Here is a 23,353-nt window from a genome sequence, read left to right as displayed (position 1 = left end):
TTGAAGTCAGACAATCTGTGTTTTTGAAACTAGGCTCTGCAATTCACTGGCTGTGTGATGGAGGCATGTCCTTTAGCTTTAGATTCTGCCTTTGGAGAGTAGAGTGTGGTGGGATTAAAGGACCCCTTCTAGCTAATTCCATCTACCTCTGAAATCCAACACCAATCACTTTAGCAACCAATTGCATCAGTTTTCCCATTGCATTATAAAAGCATTATTTTAAACTTTGGTGATATTCAAAATATTTAACAATTGCAACAATCACAAGATCTGACCAATTTGTACAGACACTGACCACATTGCCTTCTTTGGGGTTTTAAATGCAATGACAAAATATACTGACCAAAAAAGCCATAATGTCAATGACCATAAATTATAGCAGTTGAAATAATGGCATTTTCAATTTTTGTTTTTTCCTTGTTGTAGTGGCTCCTTACTCCCATCCATTTTTTAAAAAGTACCCCTGATTTGATTATTTACTCCTCTACTAGACTTTTTACATTTTCCTCCATTAATTTTTTTCTTTTGGCATTTCATACTTAAGCCTTTATACTCTGTCCTCACTTCCTTTCTTCTGTTTTTTTATTTGTCCTCATTTAGCCATTTCTATACTTTCTTTACCCACGCAGTGACCCATCTTCTAATCTCCTTTTCTAATTGATAATACTTTTTTAAAGATTTTATTTATTTATTAATTTGAGAGAAAGATAGCATGTGTGTGAGTGGGGGTTGGGGATGGGCAGAGTGGGAGGGAGAGGAAAAGGGAGAGAATCTGAAGCAGACACTGCGCTGAGTGTGGAGCCTGATGCAGGGCTTGATCCCACGACCCATGAGCCGAAACCAAGAGTCTGCCACTTAACCAAGTGAGCCACCCAGTCGCTCCCTAATTGATAATACTCTTGAAGTGTCATAGATTATTTTCTATGCCGTAGGATACAATAAGAATCTTAGTACTTATTAAATGACCAGCATCAACATCATTATGATCATCATCACTACCATGAGACCCACAAGAATATCACTTACTTAATATATATATCCAAGATATCTAAAATAAGACTATCATTTTTCAGTTGCTAATGTATGGCAGTGTAATGACATATCAACCAGCAGATAGAAGCTAAGCATTTTTCAGGAATGTGTTATATAGTTGTCACCTGACATACCAAATACATATGGCTATATCACATTGAGCAAATTTCTGGTACAGATCTTGTGAAATCTGCCCACAACAATGGATAAAAAGATTTTTTTTTAAATAAAAATTTTATTCAGTTTTACTTTCGTAGTCTCGACTTTAAAGTCTCCCCAAAATAGACTACCGCTAACTTGTACTAGTGGAATTAAAAGTATGTCAATATGGTCCTAGCAAGTAAACTTTTTCCTTGGCTAATTCTGGTTTTTCTAAATGTCACAATCAACTGAATAAATTATAGTTTAATAAGCAGTGAAGATAACCAGACGTGTGAATTATTCTTTGCCTGTTTTTGTCAGATAGGTAACTTCTGAGAAAAATCCAATCAACTGATTTTGAAACAAAATCTATTCGTCTGGGGCACCCAAATGGCTCAGTAGGTTAAGTGTACGACTCTTGATTTTTGTTCGGGTCATGATCTCAGGGTCATGAGATTGAGCCCCGCACTGGGTTCTGTGCTGGGCATTGAGCCTGCTTATGATTCTCTCCCTCTCTGTCACTCCCCCTGCTCATGCGTGCTATCTCTTTCAAAAAAAATTTTATTCATCTGACTTGTTTAATTTCCATGGAATTTAATTACATAATAGTGCTGTGTAGGGACAGGCATATGTACAGTAATGAAATCTAATAGTTGAAAAGAATATTTTTGCTCCTTTAAGTTCTGCTGAAATGATTTGTTCTATATTTGTAATACCAATCACACACCAGAACCTAAATTCTTAAATCATAACATTTCAAAGATACTTTAAAGGTAAGGATGACACATAATTTGTTTCCAATGAGGTCACAAGGAGGGTTAATATCAGATTTATAATGATGTCCTGAATACAGTTTCAGGATCAAATTTTCAGAAGCCAGACAAAAGAATAGTCTAAATCACAGAATAAATTACCTTAGAATTGATGCTCACTGTCTGATCTTAATGGTTGTTTAGAATTTTCAGAATTGGTATGGAAACCCCAAACTCTTTTTTTTCTAATGGACTTAACCCTACTCAGGGTCACCTACACATTTATTTTGGAATGCATTAAAGTTTTCCATTTATTTCTTTTATTTACACACTCAGTAAATATTTATTGAGCATCTATTATGTGAAAAGTGTGATACAAGGTATTGAGAATTGAATAAATATGAATGAAATATTTTCCTGTCTCAAACCACTTACAATAAAGTAGGAAAGAGATATATACACAAATATCTGTGATTGGCAGAGTTATGGTAAAGGTAGCTACAAGGAACCATGGTGCCAACAAGGGAAATGGTTAAGCCTCCTCATGGGGGGAGATGCCTCTGTGGGGACAAAGTTTGAGCTGGATGTGAAGGAATTCGAAGGATTTTACTAGATAGACCATATGAGACAAAATGGCGCATTCACTGAACTTCAAGCCATCTTGTGGCAGGAGTGTAGGGCGCGCAGAAAAGCTTTAAGCAAAGCTTTCAGCAATACAGTTGGACTTTTGATTTGGGGAACATTCTTCTGATTGATAGCATGGAGGCTAGAGTGCAGGTGGTTAAGTCTAGAGTTTGTGAGATAAAACAATGGAAATGGCCATGGGTCTGGTGCTTGTGTCACTGAGTGGATTCCAAGGCCCTTCAGTCTGAGAAGAGTGGAACTTGAGATATCTTTGGGATGTCCACTGGCAGTTGGATTTGGAGTTAAGCAAAAAGTGTGGAAGGACAGTATGGCTTTGAGGATTATTTTGTGTACAGCCATGGGAGTGGATAAGGGGGACTATGTCAAATAGAAGAGAGGGTCAGGGGCACATCTGAATTTTAGGGGCAGGATGAAGAAGAGGAGTCAACAAAGGAGAGCCAGGAAAAATCAGGGAGGTTGGAGGAGAACCAGGTGGGCACCCCATAGAAGCCAAGGAGTGTGGTAGTTACAGGAAGAAAAGCTTGGACAGAAGCACCTGACATCACAAGTAGGTCATGGAAGATAAAGCCAATAAAGACAATGTGCCCTGTTGGCTCAGTCTTGACATTATGCTTTCAAAGTCTTTTTTTTTTTTTTTTTAACATATAATGTATTATTTCTTTCAGAGGTACAGGTCTGTGATTCATCAGTCTTACACAATTCACAGCGCTCACCATAGCACATACCCTCTCCAATGTCTATCACCCAGCCACCCCATCCCTCCCACCCCCACCACTCCAGCAACCCTCAGTTTGTTTCCTGAGATTAAGAATTCCTCATATCAGTGAGATCATATGATACTTGTCTTTCTCTGATTGACTTATTTGGCTTAGCATAATACCCTCTAGTTCCATCCACGTTGTTGCATGGCAAGATTTCGTGTTGTTTTTTTTTTTTATGGCTTCATAATATTCCATTGTATATATATACCATATCTTCTTTATCCATTCATCTGTTGATGGACATCTTGGCTCTTTCCATAGTTCGGCTATTGTGGACATTGCTGCTATAAACATTGGGGTGCATGTGCCCCTTCGGATCACTACATTTGTATCTTTGGGGTAAATACCCAGTAGTGCAATTGCTGGGTCATAGGGTAGGTCTATTTTCAACTTTTTAAGGAACCTCCATCCTGTTTTCCAGAGTGGCTGCACCAGCTTGCATTCCCACCAACAGTGTAGGAGGGTTCTTCTTTCTCCGCATCCTCGCCAAAATCTGTCATTTCCTGACTTGTTAATTTTAGCCATTCTGACTGGTGTGAGGTGGTATCTCATTGAGGTTTTGATTTGGATTTCCCTGATGCTGAGCGATGTTGAGCACTTTTTCATGTGTCTGTTGGCCAAAGGGCTAGTATCCGTTTGTTTTAATAAATACATTCATACAAAAGTCCTGGACATGTTTAATATTTTTTAAAAGAGACTGGGGATGTCAAGAATATTTTCTGTTTCATTTCATTAATAGAATTCACTCTGGTAAGATGAACCAGCCTACATGTGAACCATATTAAAGCAACACTACCCCTTAGAAGGAAAGTCAGAGCCAGGCCAGCTCAAGGACTTGCGTCAGTCCAGATTTTGAACATTTTCACAAACAGGTGCAGACTCCTCACACCAAAACCAAAAGAAAAGTGTGTACTTCCCATGCAAACATTGGTTGCTCTCACCACCCCCATTTTGATTTGTTTTGTTGTTTGAACCGATGTCATTATTTTCCCTTTATGGACCCTTCTAATCCTTTGTTCATTCACTCATTCATTTGTTCATTCATTCATTTTAAACCTACCTTAAAAGATACTGGAAAGAGAGGGAAAAAAAAATCCTTTACTTTGATCTCCTTGGTGTGTGCCCTAGGATGAAAAATGTACCCCTGTTGAATTTTTATATCAAGAGCATTCTCTGTCAGTGCAGTTTCTCTAAGAAATTTTCCACCCTTATAGAATGTTTCTACTTCCCATCACTAGCTAGCATAGCCACTAATTTTATCTAAGGCTCATTACATGATATGTTGCACACTGTTTCATTCCAAAGTCATGCAATCCAAGGCATTAGGGTTATATGAACCAAGGCATATTTACTATAAAGCTTGTGAAGCTTAATTTCCAGAGCCCCTCATTCACATAGACACTTTCCAAGGCCCTATATCTATTTTTGATTTTTTTCCTTTGTATTCTTTTTCTGAGAGTCCCCATGATTATACAAGACTGAGACCCATAAAACAGGGTCTGCCCCTGAGTAGTAATGCTACCATGACTGTGTTGTATGAAATTATCCTTCCCTGGATGCCTGAGGAAGCGGGGGCTGTTTATAAGGCTTGAATTAACAATCCTGTGTTCTTTTTCTGCGGGCTTTATTCATTCTCTTTGTTTCATAGTAATGTTCTCTCCCAACCAGGACTGTAAACTTCTCTCAGGGGACTGTGGGATACTTCTGCATTTTCCTACATAGCAACTACCTTAGAGTTGAGCCCATATTAGGTCAGTTACTTATAAGGCAGCTTTCTGCACATCCACTACTTATGAAACATGCTTCAAGCTCCAAAGGCTGCACTGAGACATTGATCAGGCAGTCAGAACAAAGCTATGCCATTTCTGTATCACTTGGGAGCCATGTTAGGGAGAGTTTTATCTGGGGACAAGTTTCCAATAAACCTCAGTTTCTATGGTATTTTCCCCACAGGCATACCTGCCTGCCAGAAAGGAAGAAGGCATTGGTGAGTGGCTGGTCCTGTATTATAAAAGAGGAAGAAAGTCTAATGAATCTAAGCATTCAGGAAACCAACTTTGAGCTGATGTTTTTGTAAAAGAAAGAAAATGGAAAATGGTTTGCTTTCATAAATGTATTTTAAAAGACAGAATTACAGACATTCCATGCTAATAGAATTGTGAAAAGTTGATTGGATGATGTAATATAAATCAATACACTGACTAACATTTCAGAAGAATTACATCATATAAATCCAGGTCTTAACCTTTTACATGTACCCTTTGAAAAGTAAAAGTGCAGTTTCACGGGAAGGCAAATAAAGGATGATAATTACCAAGAGATAATCATAAAGCAAAGCACCAAAGAAATTGTGGGCAGACACTGCAGCACAGATCCTCCTGGTAGAAATCTGGTGTGAGAAGAGGCAAGTCACTGCTGGGCAAACTGAAACGCTGCAACCAGAACTGGCTTCTTCTCAGTATACTTCTAAATCCATTCAAGTTTGTCTTGAGAATGGACTCATTCGGTTTCCCATTTTGAATTAATGGTGAGGGAACATTCAAACTTTTGTTCTAGCCCTGACACTAATTTCCTGTGTGATCTTATAAGTAACCTGTCGAATGATCTTATAAGTAACCTGTCCAATGTATAAAAATGTTTAAGGACAAAAAATATATTTCAATAGATGCAGAGCTTTTGAACTTTGATAAAAGAGAAACTTCTTTGTTATGCTGGGCCCAAGAAAAAGCTATTGATGATTCATGGATGGAAACATTTTGTAGGTTTATTCCACGGAAAAATTCTCTCAACTGTCATTTTGGGGAGAGAACTGTCACACATCTGCCTTTCCCAGAACAAGAAGTACAAGAGTCTGCATCACATTTGGAACACTGCGTCTTCCAGCCACACCATGGTCTCCCAAGCACATCCCATATGTAGCATATTGGAGTGAGGGTCAATTTAGCCAAGGAAGGCTACATTCTTTTGTATTATTCAAGAAAAGTATTTTCTTTTCTTTTTTTTGACTCTATTAAATGTCATAAAGCCTCTCTGTCATAATACTATTTCATGTTGTCTGAATTCTTTGATAGAAAAAATACTCTTTTTTTTTTTTTTTTTTGCTTATTTGTGTGTTTTTATTTAGGCTTTTTTTCTTTCACTTATATAATTTAACCAACATGGACATCTTACAGACACTGGTTGAATACTTCTACATGCAGTAAAATGAAAGTGCATTTTAAGTAAATGACTAAGGACTTTGTTGATTTATTGCTTTGATAATTGTAACATCACTTGAATAAATATCTGATAACCACAGCTGCGGTTTAATAAAGTTCAGAATAGGGTGCCTGGGTGGCTCAGTTGGTTAAGCGACTGCCTTTGGCTCAGGTCATGATCCTGGAGTCCCAGGATCGAGTCCTGTGTCGGGTTCCCTGCTCAGCGGGGAGTCTGCTTCTCCCTCTGACCCTCCCCGCCTCATGCTCTCTCTATCTCATTCTCTCTCTCAAATAAATAAATAAAAAATCTTAAAAAATAAAAAGTTCAGAATATCTGTACATCTAGAAATATTATCTTTAGAAATAAAATGACATTGCCACACCATGATACCACAGGGTCCACTTCCAAAGCCACTTTTTTTTTCAACCAGAAAAGTAATATGTTTTAACATTTACTGTCTTATTTCAGGTGTGCTTTCTTACCACAAAAGATACTCACTTAATTAAAACTCTCCCTATTGACATAAAGACAAACTAATTTTCCCTTTTCCCTCAGCAAAACATAGTCATGAATAACAAATGAGGTCTTACAACTTTTTAAGTCCATAAATGGATTTACCCATAAAACCAATTATATGTTCACACTGCAATTAGTTGCTATTTGTAAGAGTTAAAAAGAAACAAATCCATGTTTTTAATGTGTCATATCTGATCTAAAGTAAGCTTGGGAGATATGTGCACATATTTAAGCTGAAACAAAATATATACAGTGACTGTAAAATATAACCAATTTGCTATAATTTTGAATGGCAGTAACTTTACCCTAAGAAAATTCACTGGATGATTTAATAGTGATATCAAAGAAAACTGACCCTCTTTTCCCTTTCCCTCTCTTGTTGATTCTCTGTTTCTCCTTTCGTTTTTGGCTTTATTGACTCTATGCTATCTAAGAAACACTCAGATGAAACCAGAGGAAAATGGAGAAGATAATCTGTAGAATATGGGTCACCCAAGTGCTCAGTTTATCTAATAATGTGATATATTATAAATAATATGTAACATGTTATGCAATATATTGCACTTATTTTTAACTAGATTGATTGTGAGAATCATAAGAGTCAATGTGTTTTATTTACTTTTGTATTATATTTCATTAATAATGAACTGTTTACAACACTGTTTGTACCCTATATGTCAGAATTTTCCAAACTATGTTCTGTTGAATGCTAGTTTCCATAATATTTGTAATTATTTGGGAGGAAATAAACTGAGGAGCAGGGCATTCTATGTTTAAGTAATTTGAGGAAACAATGCATTAATATAAGATAGATTTTCTTAACACCGAAAATTATTAAAGTCTTAAATTTGCTTTTGCAAATTACTTATCTTCAAGGGGAGATTTTTTTTCACCACAGGGTATTTTTATTATTGTGAAACACTTGCTAGCATCCCCTGAATCTAGTGTTTAGCAGAGTGTAGTGTAGAAAATCCTTTTATTGGTATCTCAAATTTAGAATCATTACTGGGTTGTTTGGTCTCCCAAAGATCTTTGTGGTAGATGTCTTAACTCTGCTCAGGCTGCCATAACAAAATACCATAAACTGGATTCTTTAAGCAATAGAAATAGAAATTCTCACAATTCTGGAGCCTAGCAGTCTGAGATTAGGTGCCACATGTGCTTACATGGCCTTTCTTCAGTGCATGCACACAGGGGGAGAAAGAGAAGAGAAAGCTCTATGGTGTCTCTTCACTAATCCCATCAGATCAGAGCTCTGCCCTCACGACCTCATCTAACTCTAATTACTTCCCTCATCATCCCAACTCCAAATACCATCGCACTGGGGGTTAGGGCATCAACAAATGAATTTTGGGGAGACATTTTTAACCCAAACTAGTGTCTAATGAAAAAACAAATATTGTCAATTAGCTGAGTATTCACAGACTCTTTTCTTTTTTTCTGGTGTGTGCTGATACCAGGTTCATCACTGGCAAAATCTGTCAAGGGCCTCCTTAATTTCTTTTTGGAGAGATTAGGGAGTAGAGGCTCAGTTTTGTCTTCCTAACACTGACTGCCCTGAGTTCTCCTTAGGTTACTTGGGTAGAGCCATATCCTTATGGAGAACTAGTGCCCAGTCCAGCCTGTGCACAAGAATACTCAGAAAGGAGTATTGGATGAATGGTCACCAGGATCATGCATGAAATTAGAACACATTAATGTCAAGTTTACTTAAATAATGCAAAAATAATTAACTTTATTTCAAAAGGAGCCAAGTCAGATGGTATCATTCATGACTTTCTTACCCAAAAAGTGATAAACAGGACAGGAAATAGTCCCTGATTCCGTGCCCCTTGGCTTTTATGGCATGTCCAGGTCTCCTCATAGAGGGCTAAGGGTTGAATAATTATTACTTCATTAATATGCATAAACCATCTTTCTCAATTGGAGCAAAAGAGGAACACCAACAAACTTCAGGAGGATGGGCTCCCTGGTGACACTAGAGCCAACCCCTAAGAGGGAGACTACCTCAATTTTCCTTGCTTCTCGGCTTTGGACTGGATCAGGAACCCTTTTGTGTAGCCTCTTTGTGAAAGACTCTAGAAGCAGGGCTTTAATCTTGTACAGTCTCCTGAGGAATCTTTATTCCTCAGGGTGTCAGGACAACTCTCACACCACAGGAGGGTTCCTCACTTATTTCCACTTCAAAGGGGCATTAATAATAATCCTCCTTATTACAGAATCCAGCCAGACCTTTTTGGTGTGATGATTAATTGGGAGGTGTTGTATATATAAATTTTTTCACTATATCAGGTGCAATCATTTTAGCCCCTAAAAATAAATGCTCTTTCTGCAAAAAACAGGCACAAACAAAAATGTTTTGAAAAGTAATCACTTGTTTAAAAAATGGAAATTGGGCTTCTGTGTTGTAAGGAATGTATGGGCATAACGGTGAAATTCAACACTGGTAAATGATCTGACTACCTCAAAGTGAAGTTTTTGCCTTCCTACAGTGGCCTTTAACCCTGTCCTTTCCTCCAATCTGAGAAGAGCTGATGTTGATGGAACATATAATGGCCCCTTTCCTGTGTAGTAAAGTCAGCAATAAAGCTTAGTAATTAAGGGTACCAGGGAGGCCCAGCCCAGCAGGCTAGTGGTGTGGCGAACACTTTTAGAACTTCAAACAATATCAAAGTCACTAAGAAACGGGCCTAGCTCAGTTCTGGTTTGAATTAAGCCTCACTTCCACACGCACTTTTCAAATCCAAGCTCAGACAAGAAAGCCAAGGCCTTCTGGATTTCATTAGAGCCAATTATCTTATCTGTTTCATCTCAGGCCTGACCCTAAGGCTGGCAAACAGCTATTCAGTGCATTTGTGTGGTTGTTTGAGAAAGCCTCCAGTCAGCCAATGGCCCGAGGACCTGCTAATTAAAACACTGTTGCCCCCCTGCCTCTAGTGATTAAATATTTTCAAGCTTTTGTAAATAATTTTTCCATTCTTTGCCCCAAGCCTCAAAGGTCCAATATATGCAGTAATTTATTTAGTTTGTCAGAGAATACTGTTGGAAATAGGGTCATAATGGAACCTTTGGAAATTTTTATACGTCTTCGTACTTCTGAAAGTGACAGTTTATAAACCAGCCAAATGTGTATACTGTTTCTGATGTAATTATGCCCTAATGGCCTTTCTCCTTTTGAAGTGATATAGTGTATAACAGGCTTACATTTTGTCAATAATCATATTTCCTCAAATGTCAACATGATATCTAACATCGGAATTTAATGAGATCATTTAAGTCCTAGAAATTATATCAAGGTATAGTGCCTTTGAGTTTTTTGCCTGAGGGTGGGTCACAGTCACAAAAACTAGTTTGGGAGGAAGACTAATCGAATTCTTGCTTGCTCTCTGTGGCAAGGAACAGCTAAAGAACACACTGAGTTCTTTCCAGAGCCAACTTCTGAGAAATCAGTGAGTGACAATATGCCACTTCAGAAAAGAAAATACTCAAGAAGAACACTGAATTAAAACCTTTCCCCAGATCTAATTTATATATATTCACAGTGATCTGAGAATCTCAGAATGATACTTACCTTGCAACTGGACTGTGGGGAGGAGGAGGACCTTAAGAACTTCCTTTATAGCTCTGACATGCACCAAAGCACATGTGGGTTGGTGAACACCCCAGGATGCCACCAGAGCCCTCCTAACACGTGGACTTCCCTGCCCCTGTGCTCCTCAGTCTTCAAATGGCCACAAGCACCAAAGTGCATGACACTCCAGGCTAGCATGGATCAAACACAAACAGAGCCAGTAAACGCATACAGACATCTTTCTTCCCTTCTACCCTGGGCACAGCCATACAGACTCACAGCTCTTCTAAGCCAATCCAGTCATGTTTTATTGGAAAAAAATAAAAATCCAGGGTTTTGTTTGTTGTTGTTGTTGCTCTTTTTGAAGTATTACAAGAAAAATGTCGGCAGGCTCATTAGCTGCACCCAGTGTTCACTAACATACCTATGAAAAAGAACTATGGCACTGAACAGCTCTGTTTCTGTTGTTCTTAAAATGACACTTTGGTCTTATCCTAAATAATAGGCTTTTAATAAAAACATCCACCAAAGGCAAACAATTAAACAATACATAAAGCACCAGGGGGCAACCTCGTGGTTTAGTTACAGTCTGGAGCCATTCCAGAGGAGAACATGTGGGTATTTTACAAGGAACAATGCGCTTTTCCAAAGTTATTATAAAACAACAAAATTTTAAATTGGGCCTCATAAGTCCTTCAAATTTGGTACAGGATTTCATGCTCAGCTCTGATAACGGGAGGAAATCTTTACATACTAATTTCTTCAAAAGCATGTTTAGAGAACTGTGTCAAACATCTTATATACAAAACAAGCACAAACATACATACACACACACACACACATATATATATATTTATGGCAAATGTGTATATATGCCATGTCCATATACATATATGTATCTATATGTAATGCAATTATATGTATGTATACATATATGTACGTATATATAGCAAACATTTATAATGCAATGATATTGATATAGGTCACTGCTGTTTTAGAAGACAAAATATTAATTTCTTAAGTTTTAAAAAAACTGACACTAGTAAACTAACAGGTGAGTCATTCTGCTTGCCTATTAATTAAATATTTTTCATCTGGATTTTACATATAGTTATTTGGTATTTATCGACCGTCATATCCTCAAAAAAACCAAACTAAGTGGAATATATTAACAAACTTTGGCAGACTTCAGGTCTCTGAAAAATTCAGAATGTAATCAAACAATTTTTAACTAAATCAGTAAAATATGACACACACCAGATTTTATTATTTCTGACCCTGCCTTTTTCACCTGCTATAAATTATACTATATTGGTGTAATTATATTTATTGGCGAGAAAGGCATCACTGAATAATTTCTGCAATGTTATTTTCAATCTAGAAATCCTGCACTATAAAAGGGAATTAACAGTATCAGAAACTTGCACAAAGGAGAGAACTTGGATACATAGCAAAGTCAGAAGCCTGATGTGGTAACTTTAATGTCTAAGAGACTTTTTCTGAAACTGAAAGCAGAGGGTCAAGTGACCAACTTTCTTTCGGCTACAAAACTTTTAAATTATAAATTCGTGTCCTCTCCATTCTTGCTCTGGATTGCAAATAAACTCCTCTTCACTATTTTGCCTTTGACTATTGTTCAAGTAAAAATGTTCATTTGTTTCTGAAATTCAGTCTGTTACAGTAACTCCAATATGGCTTTAATTTCAAGAAGTTATGAACCAACAAAAAATACACATCCTAGGTAAAACAGTATTTTGTTTTCAAGTACAGCAATATGTATCTTTCCTTAATAGGTCAGATAATGTATAGATGTTATTTTCTTGATGGACTTTTCCACAATTGTCTTGGTATACAAAGTATCTCCAAATTGAAATGTAGATGGATTTAAAATTCTGCTAAGATCATACCTCTTCTCTTACTTTTTAAATTGCAAAATATAACAGCACTACATCAGGATATATATGCAAAATATAATGGAAGTATAATAGGAAGAAGGTTATTTTGCTAAGTCTTTCCCATTAGAAGTTATGTAGTTCATAAACCCACTGCCCTCCATATGGCTTTACAACAGCAATGCTGCTCTTTAGAGTAGAAGATGTTTAGACAACCAGTCCCAAGACTGTGGTGCCCACAAGAAAGATGGGCAGATTTGTAACAGATACAAGGCAAAGTCCTCACCCTTCTAGAAGAGTGCCAGAGGAGTTTAAATGTCTGCATAAATGAGAACAGATGTTGATTTACAAGTTTCATCTACATGACATCAAATCATTGGGATGAAATATGGAAAACTGAGTCTATCATCCAGATGTCTGATGTCATGCAAAGACTTGGACTATTTTCTGAAAGTCCTGCCTACCAGAAAATGGTGTAAACTTCAGCCCTGAACCTCAAAAGCAATATCTGAACAGATTTTCTGTTGAACAGAAGTTTCCCAAAGATGACTCCTCTACCTCGAAAGGTTAGTAAGTGAATAAGTGAATTTTTATTAGTGACCATTACATTTATCTCATTCTCAAAAAAGAGACTATAAATTTATATTTATGGTATATTAAAAATTCTATCTCTTCTTTCATATTTGTATCTCAATAAATTTAGTTATAGCAAACTTTAGGTATAAAATCATGGAAATGAAGGGGTATTATTCAGTTTTAAGTAAACACATCTAAGAACCCAAAGGCATTGAAATTTGATTAATAAACAGCTGTCCCATGAGAATAAATAACTTCTATTTGGTTTTATCTTAGCAGTAAATGAAGCATAATCTTAAAATATTCACTAAAATTGTGAAAAAGTAGGACTCCAGAGTTTCTTAATTATACTTATATAATAATTAAATGCACGACAATTCCATTTTTATAAAATGATATAATTTAAGTTAATGAATTGATCTGAGTTGCTCGACAGACCAAAAGATCTGCTATTTCTGGCCTAAAAAGCTCCACAATATTTCATGGAAAGCTTTCATCTCTTGATATCTCTGAGTATTACACATAAGTTGGAAGGATCTGTGCAAGGCAAGAGTTTTATAATCCATTGTTCCATCTTGAAAATAAAAACAAGTAATTCCTAGTCACGCAAATTGCTTTCTTTCTTAGAACAGCTAGGGAAAAGATTTAATTGAACATCGCTACTCTTTTAATTAGTCCTTATTATTTGGAAAACTGTACCATTGCTACACAAATTCCTGGAAATTTTTGGCTTTAAAATTTCTAAGTCAGAAGGGAAAAATGTTGTCTTAAAATTTTTACAGTGGATCTGACCTTTTAAAATAATAATAAAAACTATGCTACAGCATTTGAACTATTTTAAATAGTTCTTCACTGCAGATAATATAATTCACCTTTCAAAAACTTCAAGCACTTCAAGATACTTCCTGGACTTTTTACCTGAGCTCTATACTGTCTAATAATATCATATCTCTTTGATGCTCAGTTCAAAAATGAAGTTTGCAAGTTTCCTAAGGAAGACAGGTGTGCATAAGATCAATTTACTCCCAGGGTCAAAGAGCAGAATTCTAAGGGTATCTAGAGACACACACCTATAGAAATTGTAATTTTTTTGATGAAAATTGGTACAATATGTTGCACAGATGAAAGAGAAAAAAATGTTGTTAAACTATACTTGTTGCTGAAACTAAAGAACAGATAGAACTGACAGCTTTCTAAAATTTATTCTTTTGGATCTTTTTCTTTTGACCTGTTCTGATAAAAATTCTCAAAACATCTCTACATGCTGAATATAAAGAAAAGAATCTGGACAATGAATAAAACTGTTGATCACACAAGCAATAAATTCATAATGCATTGCTCTTCATTGAAATAAAATATCAATAGATGAAAATCATTTGTTCCCAAGATTGATTGACAAGTTCGGATCTGAAGCCCATATCTTCTTTATTAGCCAAGTCTTTTAGAAAGAGAAAATGTGGGCTTGATTTGTGAGCTATGATAAATGGTCTGGGAAAGATGGTAGTAGGGCCAATTTGATATGTACAGTATTTCATATTGGCAAATTGCTTCAAGAAATTCCACCCTCTTTCCCAAAATGTCTTCAACATCCTTGGGAAAATACACACTATCATGAGCATAATATATTTGGTTGTCACTAACAATTGAGAATCCATTTCAAGACTGGGAAGCATCAACCACAGCTCTTATAGACAAAATAAGACCCCAAATCATTTTGCAGTATTGAGTATGATTTTTAGATGACAACAAATCATTCTTTATTTCAAAATTGGATCTAAAAATTCATTTATCACTCTACATTCCATTAAAATTTAATTTGGTATTTCTCAGGTTCAATTACATGCCCATTTCAAAAAATCTTAAATCTTAAATGTATACATAAAAACAAAACATTTATTTTAACAAAGAAGGGAAAAATATATTTCCCATTGTAAATAGTTTGGTTATCAAAAGGAAGAAAAAATATAGGGGTTTCATTTGATAGGCTCCCTTATTACGTCAGATGAGGTAGAAAGGCAGAAAGGGGAGTGGCTTGGGAGTTATTATATGATACAAGGGTAATGAAAATCTAGGACTTATTTTCAATTTTAAAATACTATTGCCAATTTAGATGTCCAAATCAAATGTTGGATCGACTAAAATGCATTTGCAAAGACTTTCTCACTACATTATTGTTTTGTCACTCCTACTCTTGATAGAGGAACTATAGCTTATAGCTTAGGGCCAAAGGAGTACCGTCTCCACATTCACATTTGTTGCCACTGCGTCCCTGATCATCATTTACCGGTTGTGTGACATCAGGAAACCACTGAAACTCAAAAGGGGTTTGGTATCCTCATGTAGCAATTGTGAGCACTTAGCTCAACAACTTGTAAAGATGAAAAGAAATGAGCAACTAGCAAATATTAAGTCTTCAGTGAATGGTCTATATTACTATGCTATTATTATCATTATGTTATTACTTTTATAATGATATTACTTTCCATTCTCTTAGCATTAAATTATATTAAAATATAATAAACAGAATAATAACCATAAAAATATTTACTTAGCTGTCATTACAATAGGAGAGAACATATTTATTATGATCTCATCTCATTTCTTCTTCTTTTTTTAAAGATTTTATTTATTTAAGCAATCTCTACACCCAATGTGGGGCGTGAATTCACAACCCCAAGATCAAGAGTCCCATGCTCTACCAACTGAGCCGGCCAAGCACCCCTCATCTCATTTCTCAGACAAAATTTAGCAACCTCTTTTTCAACCTCTTGCATATGACAAGAATATTAGAAGCCAGTGCTCTAAAATTAATTAGAATAGTGATGATATGTTTGTTAAAACAACAAAGAGAGAAAATAAAATGTTGTACTTACTTAATGTGCCCTGACCAAAATTACTTCCAATCATTCCATGGTAAACTAGACCTGCTGACTAGCTAAGAAACACTTGCTCTACGAATATGACAATAAAGGGCTCAATTCTTTGCTTTCAAGTTAAATGTATGTTCTTTATTTTTGCCACAAGTGGAATATGAATCATGGAAAGCCATGGTTCCTATTTTAAAGATGCTGCATCTAGAGCAGAATCCAGTTTGACAAACTGACAATAATTATGCTATCTAGTAAAGTTTCCAGTCAGTCTTGTTTTAATGGATTTTCAATTTGCTTTTATCATGAAAGCAAACAGGTATGAACCAAAGCCAGGAGAAAAAGATACAGGCTGTATCAAGTGATTGGGCTGCTTTGATGATGTAACAAATGCACAAATTTTTTTTTTTTTTAAAGATTTTATTTATTTATTTGACAGAGAGAGACACAGCGAGAGAGGGAACACAAGCAGGGGGAGTGGGAGAGGGAGAAGCAGGCTTCCCGCTGAGCGGACAGCCCGATGCGGGGCTCGATCCCAGGACCCTGGGATCATGACCTGAGCTGAAGGCAGACGCTTAACGACTGAGCCACCCAGGCACCCCTCAAATGCACAAATTTTTAAACATTCTACTTGGTTAATGTGGTCAAAGTACTTTAGCAAAAGCTACATCTGCAAGTACAAATATTTTGATTAGAGATACTTCATAAGTCAACAAAAAATAGTTTATAAAAAAGTAACAACAAGAATTTTGACTAGATATTTATTTTCTAGATTAGAAAACTCACTCAAATCTCCTTTTTTAGTTGGCATACTAACAGTCCCAGTGAAATAGAGTCATTCAGAGTTTTCCCCTGAGGTGAATATTCCTGGATAACTGATATTTATAAATCCTTTGCCTTTTGGAAATCTTCACCATTAACACATATTAATTATGGTACTATAGACTATAACACATTGGCTTGGAGAGTTATTTTTTTAAAGATTTTATTAATTTATTTGAGAGAGAGAGAGCATGCGCACGCTTGCATGCAGGAGCTGGGGGGAGGGGAAGAGGAAGAGGGAGAAGCAGATTCCCTGTTGAACAAGGAGCCCCAAAGTGCTGCTGCTAAATCCCAGACTCTAGGATCATGACCTATGCTGTAAGCCAAAAGCAGACACTTAACCAACTGAGACACCCAGGTGCCCCAAGAGTTGTTATTTTTTAAATCACAACTTGTTTGAATCTAAGGAACTCATACTAACAGTTCTTTTCCACTCTTTTTTTTTTTTTTGAAGATTTTATTTACTTATTTGACAGAGATAGCAAGAGCAGGAACACAAGCAGGAGGAGTGGAAGAGGGAGAAGCAGGCTTCCCACCAAGCAGGGAGCCCGATGTGGGGCTCGATCCCGGGACCCTGGGATCATGACCTGAGCTGAAGGCGGTCGCTTAACGACTAAGCTACCCAGGCGCCCCTATTCCACTCTTTTAACTAGTTCTCATTGTGTGCCCAATGAGTCATTTATTATTTCAACAAAACCTTCTGAATTTAAGGGGCTTGTACTTTATTTTTGAAATTAAAAAGCCACAAAGGGGTTGTCATTCATTCATTTGTTGGATAAAATAGGCAAATTTCAAGAACTGCTAGTATCTTACCACATTGGAAATTGCTACTCAATTTTGTAAACACTCAGAGATGTTGCCCTCATTAGATTTAATTAGAAGCATGAGATATTGTCTCCTGTCCACTACAAACTATTTAAATGGTTTTATATGAATAATCACTCTAACATTTGCAGAACTCTTAAAGAATTAATCTTTAGAAAAATATGATGTAACCAGTGCTCATCTAGTCACTACAGATGAGAATAATTGATATATATATATATATATATATATATATATATATATATATATGGTTTTTTAGAGAGAGAGAGAGTGTGTGTGTGTGTGTGTGGTGTGTGTGTGTGTGTGTGTGTGAGCGGGGGAGGAGTAGAGGGAGAGGGAAGGAGGGAGAAACTTAAACAGGCTCCACACTCAGCATGGAGCCTGATGTGGGGCTCCATCTCAGGACCCTGAGATCATGACCTGAGCCGAAATCAAGAGTCAGATGCTTAACTGACTGAGCCACTCAGGTGCCCCTGGAAACAATATTTTGAAGTGATTGAAACAGAGAGTGCTTAGCAGGCATTCAATATATTTACTGAATGGAAGAGAAGACATCTGACAATATTATAAGCAAATGAATGGGTGTTCAAATTTCCTTGTAAAGTATACTCCTTGAAGGGCCAAGAGATAGTTAGGTTTCAGACTTTTGCTAGGTTCACTTAATACCAGGGGTTTCCAATGCTTCTACTGTAGCCAGTATCATTCCTTCTCTCTTTGACTCATTCATTTATTCTTTGATTTATTCAGCCAATATTACTGCATAGCTCTTCTTTGCCATGCTGTGTACTAAACATTTGTGACTTAGATCGGGGGTGAAGGTCTTATATTTTGGTAAAAGTTTACTGTGCTTTATCACTCTTCAATCTTTTAAGTCATGAATAGTAGAAAAGAGCAGCAATGTGGTGTGACAGATTTTAAAGCCATAAACTGAGTTCACACCATGGCCCTTACAATTAGAAGTTCTGTGGCTTATACAAACCACTTAAGAATTAGCCATAATTTTAATAAAATTTCTAATCTAGGACCTGGCATGTAAGACCTCAATCAAAACAGCCATAATTATTTTATAAAATGGTAGCCTTGGAATACATTTTAGTTCCACATGAAAGATATTTTACATTACTGAACATTTTAAAAACTAATGAAAAATCATAAATATATCCTTCAATAATTTTAGGGATAAACAGTAACTACATGGAAGAAATAACTAGTTATGTGAACTAATTTAGATATTCTATTAAATTTTTTAAATTATCTTTAAAGCTTACAGCAAACATGAAAACGTTTTGTTTGCCTGCAAAATTCTTTTTGCTATAGAAGAAATACATAATAGAAACCACAAGAATAATATATGTGACAAATGTAGGTTGGTAAAATAAGCAGCCATCTTAAATCCCCCTATAGCTTTACAGAGAGAAGCCTTCCCTTCAAAGATACTTATCACAGTCCAGAAACAATTAAAAATTAAGAAAAAAGAAGGCATCATTAATTTTTTCCTCCATCTCCATATTGTGCACCCACAAAAGATGCCAAAAAGATCTTCAGTTTTAGTACTGGGAAACAAAGGCTATATTACGAAGTATATGCTTATAAGGTAATACTACATCAAAAATTATTTTGGAGTATATCTCACTAAAGCCCCAGATTAGAAAGGATTTTATATATTCTGATTCTTTGCCAACAAAAGAGTTTATGGAGTATGATCTCTATTCCTGCCAGGCAATCCCACCCTTATGCTCTTAAGCCAACAGAGCAAGATCATTTCATGACTCCATGCTTTCCATAGTATTCTCTCTTTCTATTATGAGTATGCCCCACTCCAATCCCTTTACCCCTTGAAACTCCCGCTCATCCTTGAAAGCACAGGTCGAACAATACTTGATAAAGCCTTTTCTGAAACCCTGCAGGAAGAGTTCATCATTTTATCCTCTCTTATGTCTAAGCACATACATTCTCTAGAACAGTGGGTTATCACTTCTTTTATGATGCTTGAAAGCAAGTCAGCTCAAAATTCCAAGGGCTCATCACTGTGCCTGGCATATAATATGTTTCTATGAATGTTTTTGAATGGATGACTTACTTTCTTGATTCCTCTATAACAAGTTCACAAGTACTTCTAATCATACAAGTTGAATGGCAAACACAGTATAGTTCAAAATTAACAGAATTATTATGGTTTAAATCTGGTTCTTAAATAATTATAAATATTAAAAGCTACAGTTTTACATTTCTGCACTCTAGCTAAATAATATTGCCTCCTCTATTTAAGCTTAGATATGGTGACTGCACTGGGAACTACAGAAAAGTTTGCTAATATAGGGTCCACATTCAGGCAAAGAGAAGGTGCCATTCTTGAGGACATTAAGTCACTTTTAGGAGCACTTGATTCACTTACCATTTCATTCAAAAAACAGTAACATATACTTAATACCTGTTTTCACATTATCTAAGTATTTAATGAAATTGTTGTGTTCAAAGGGGTTCTTTGTAAACATTCTTACCACCCATCATTCACTTTGTGATGTGAGAACAAGTAGTACAAAATATAAATTCTCCTTCCCTGCTGGGTATGCATAATCCATTTTTAAGTATAGCCATGTACCCCAAATAGTATTATGATAATAAAAAACTAAGAATTCGGTATTATAGATCAGTGGTATATAATCATTTGTTATAGTAAGGTTGAGAATTTAATGTGTGTATCATGCAAGTTATCAAGTTAACTTGGTAAACAAATGAATTCATATGTGATATAATACTAAAGTCTATTATCCCATTAGAGTTCCTTTAAGATATTAATAATGTTTCTTAAGTTGCAAATTTAGGTAAACAGAATTTATAATAATGAAACTCCTAAAGTTTCTTAATGCAATTTTTTAGTTTTATTGTAAATTAACCTAAAATATCTTCATAAACAACATAAGTCTTTAAGCAAATAAACTTATTTCAGCTATTTTTTTCTATAAATAGTGTAGATATTTGAATATATGTATTTTTTTAAATAAAAATCTGGAATGTGTGTAGAATTTTCCTTAGTATCCTAAAACCAAACCAAATATATTTACTTTTAATGTATTTTCTTGAAAATAGTGATGATTTTTAATGTATTTTCTTGAAAATAGTGATTTTCTGTCATTTTTCCTGGGCCTGTCTTCAAATGAAAAATGACTCTCACATGAAAAATTGAAGAACGCATTATATATAGGACAGCAGAAACTCACCCAAACTTCACTTATTGAAAAATTTGCCTACTATTTCCTTAAGTTTCAAATACATTAGCAATGGAATATCCCCCCTTGGGAACTTATAAATGATAAATTTAAAAATAATGCTTCTAAGATCTCTTATGTAGTTGTTTTTGCTTTCAACTAAACAAAACACCCCCGAAATCACGCATTACCAATAGGTTAAAATCTCCTAAAATCTTGCAAGTGGGTACATATTAACACAATCTGATAGTTCTCCATAAAACAGTCCTTTCCAAGGACTAAACATACTTTTTTAACTCTAGAGAATAAAAATGACTTTTTTAACAAAACCCCAATATTCAAAAAGAAAGCTTTTGATTCGTTGCATTTCTTGTTTAATTTTAAAAGTTCTTTGTTTAGAAGGACAAAGTAGAATACACTATGTATATATAAATATACATTTCAATTACTGCCTACATTTTGTAGAGAACTGAAAACAAATAATTAATCAGTTGATGTTTTAATGTGAGACGTAAAATATTTTATGCAAGAGAAAAGTCATTTACTCTACCATGAAATGAGATTGTCTAGGCCAACATTCCAAAAGTAAGCTAGCTCTGCAGAACCAAGAATGCTGAGTGGTGCTATGTGCAAAAGGGAATCTGTAGTCTAGTGAAGTTTGGGAAATGCCTGTTCAACAAAGTTAAGTAGGTAATGAAGCCCTTACCAGAGCATCTAATATGCTAATGTCCATTCTAAATCAAACAAATGTTAGAATAGGCACAAATTTCCAGAACTACTTAATAAATCTTTTTTCCTTATCTTTTTTGCAGAGAGGGGGTAACATGCCTGGGTCACTGGGAATTTCTTACACATATTCTTTATGTGGCTTTGTAGCTATATCCAGGTCCCCTAAACAAAACATTTTTTGGAGCTTTAATGGAATGGCTCCTTTAGCCACTTTCCCTTGTTTAAAACTTGTATTTCTCTTTTACATTTGGTGTTGTTTCAATAGACATTTCTAATTTGCCACTTTCAGAAAAAGAAGTACCAACCTGAATGCTTCAAGGTACTCTATATCTCCCATCGGGGGATCAAGGCCACCTGTCCAGGCAATATTTATATTGTATCCTTCTCCAAGGCCTGTTCCAACCTAGGAAGAAAAAAAAAAAAAAAAACACTACACAGTGGGTAGAGGAGGATGCAGGGAAGAAAGCATAAAGTGAGGAAAACAAACACATGTGAGCTCTTGAAATAAACATCAAACAACATGTCAAATCAGCCCAACTTTGCTTGACAACCAGTGCTCTGGGTTATGCACTTGTTCTGCACTGGTTCTTGGTCCCATGGGACAATTCAGTAATCTCGTGTAATTTAAAACACCAGCAAAGGACAAGAAAATTAGGGGTAATCATGCAATGCAATTACCTGAAAGATAAAAATAAAAGTGGGGCTCTAAAGAAATAAACCGAACCTCATTTGGGGCTCCACTGCCAGGGAAAAAGTTCCCTTCATCATAGCGATGGAGTGAAATATACAGGATGCTGGGGTCAGCATAAAAGGCCTGCTGTGTACCATTTCCATGGTGAACATCCTACAGGGAAAAGAAAACAGATGACAAATACAGTCATGTTAACTCTGCGTGGAGACAACTTTTCTTATTTCTAGTTCCCTTTCTTCCCCACCCTCCTTCTCATTTTCTGTCTTCTCACTATGTCCCTCCTTCTTTCTCCTGTTCAGCTTGCTTCCACACCACCCCCTTTACTTCCTGAACTTTCAGGCAAATTACCCTTTAATGCACTCATTTTTTAAACTGGCTTCTAAAAATCAGGAAACCACAGCGAACATGCCCTGGAGACTCCAGATGAGCAGTCATTGAGAAAGCCCAGTCCTTTGGTACAATTAGATATTTATACACCGGCCCTTTGTACTCTTTGCTTCAGTGATGGAATCTCGCATCCTGTTTTATGGAGGAATTTTATGACTTATTAACTGCCAACAGTTCATAACCCCTCAGGCTTAATTAACTAGCCTCATTGGCCTCTGAAGAAAGACTAATGTTTAAACTACAAACAAGTATTTTGCAGAAGGATCTATGGCTTACAGAGCATTTTCGCAATTCTTGACAGAACACTGAACATACGTGTATGCACTGATTTGCCAAGTCCCACCATTAAGGTCAAAGGCTTTGCAGCCAGCTGAGTAAATTGGCCTTCTTGGAGCATTCAGTTCAGTTAGCAATCCCTCAGCAGTTAGAATCACTTCAAAAGAGACGCCAGATGCAAAAAGGACTTCATACTTTATTTTGGTAAAATCGTGACGGCAAGAGTAGAAGACACAGGAGCATGAGCTCATCAGCTATTAAATCATTTGGGCCACGCAAAAAGATGGCACAGAGCTTCATGCAATCTTGTCCAATCTGCCTAATTTTGGTATTATATCATGGCTCTCTTCCCTAGCCTCCTTCCTTTTCTTTTTTTCCCCCCACACCATACTATCCCTTCCTACAAAAAAAAACCAAAAACAAAAAAAACCCCTGTATCATTAAAATGAATGAAAAAATTCTT

At 36.0% G+C, this 23,353-nt stretch overlaps 1 protein-coding gene across 9 annotated transcripts in view; it reads right to left on the bottom strand.

Annotated features, from left to right (window-relative positions):
* Positions 1–23,353, bottom strand: part of HDAC9 (histone deacetylase 9) — a 911,036-nt gene that overhangs the window by 177,174 nt on the left and 710,509 nt on the right. For all 9 annotated transcript variants that reach the window (XM_078059350.1, XM_078059344.1, XM_078059346.1 and 6 more), the window contains 2 exons: positions 22,261–22,380; positions 21,842–21,939 (listed from right to left, as the gene is read on the bottom strand). In XM_078059350.1, coding sequence (XP_077915476.1) covers positions 21,842–21,939; positions 22,261–22,380 — 218 coding nt within the window. The remainder of the gene's footprint in view (positions 1–21,841; positions 21,940–22,260; positions 22,381–23,353) is intronic.

The sequence above is a fragment of the Halichoerus grypus genome, chromosome 12 (genome assembly GCF_964656455.1).
Source record: "Halichoerus grypus chromosome 12, mHalGry1.hap1.1, whole genome shotgun sequence".
NCBI classification, from domain to species: domain Eukaryota; kingdom Metazoa; phylum Chordata; class Mammalia; order Carnivora; family Phocidae; genus Halichoerus; species Halichoerus grypus.
Note: the sequence above shows the minus strand (reverse complement) of the source record. Positions and strands in the feature narration are given on the sequence as shown.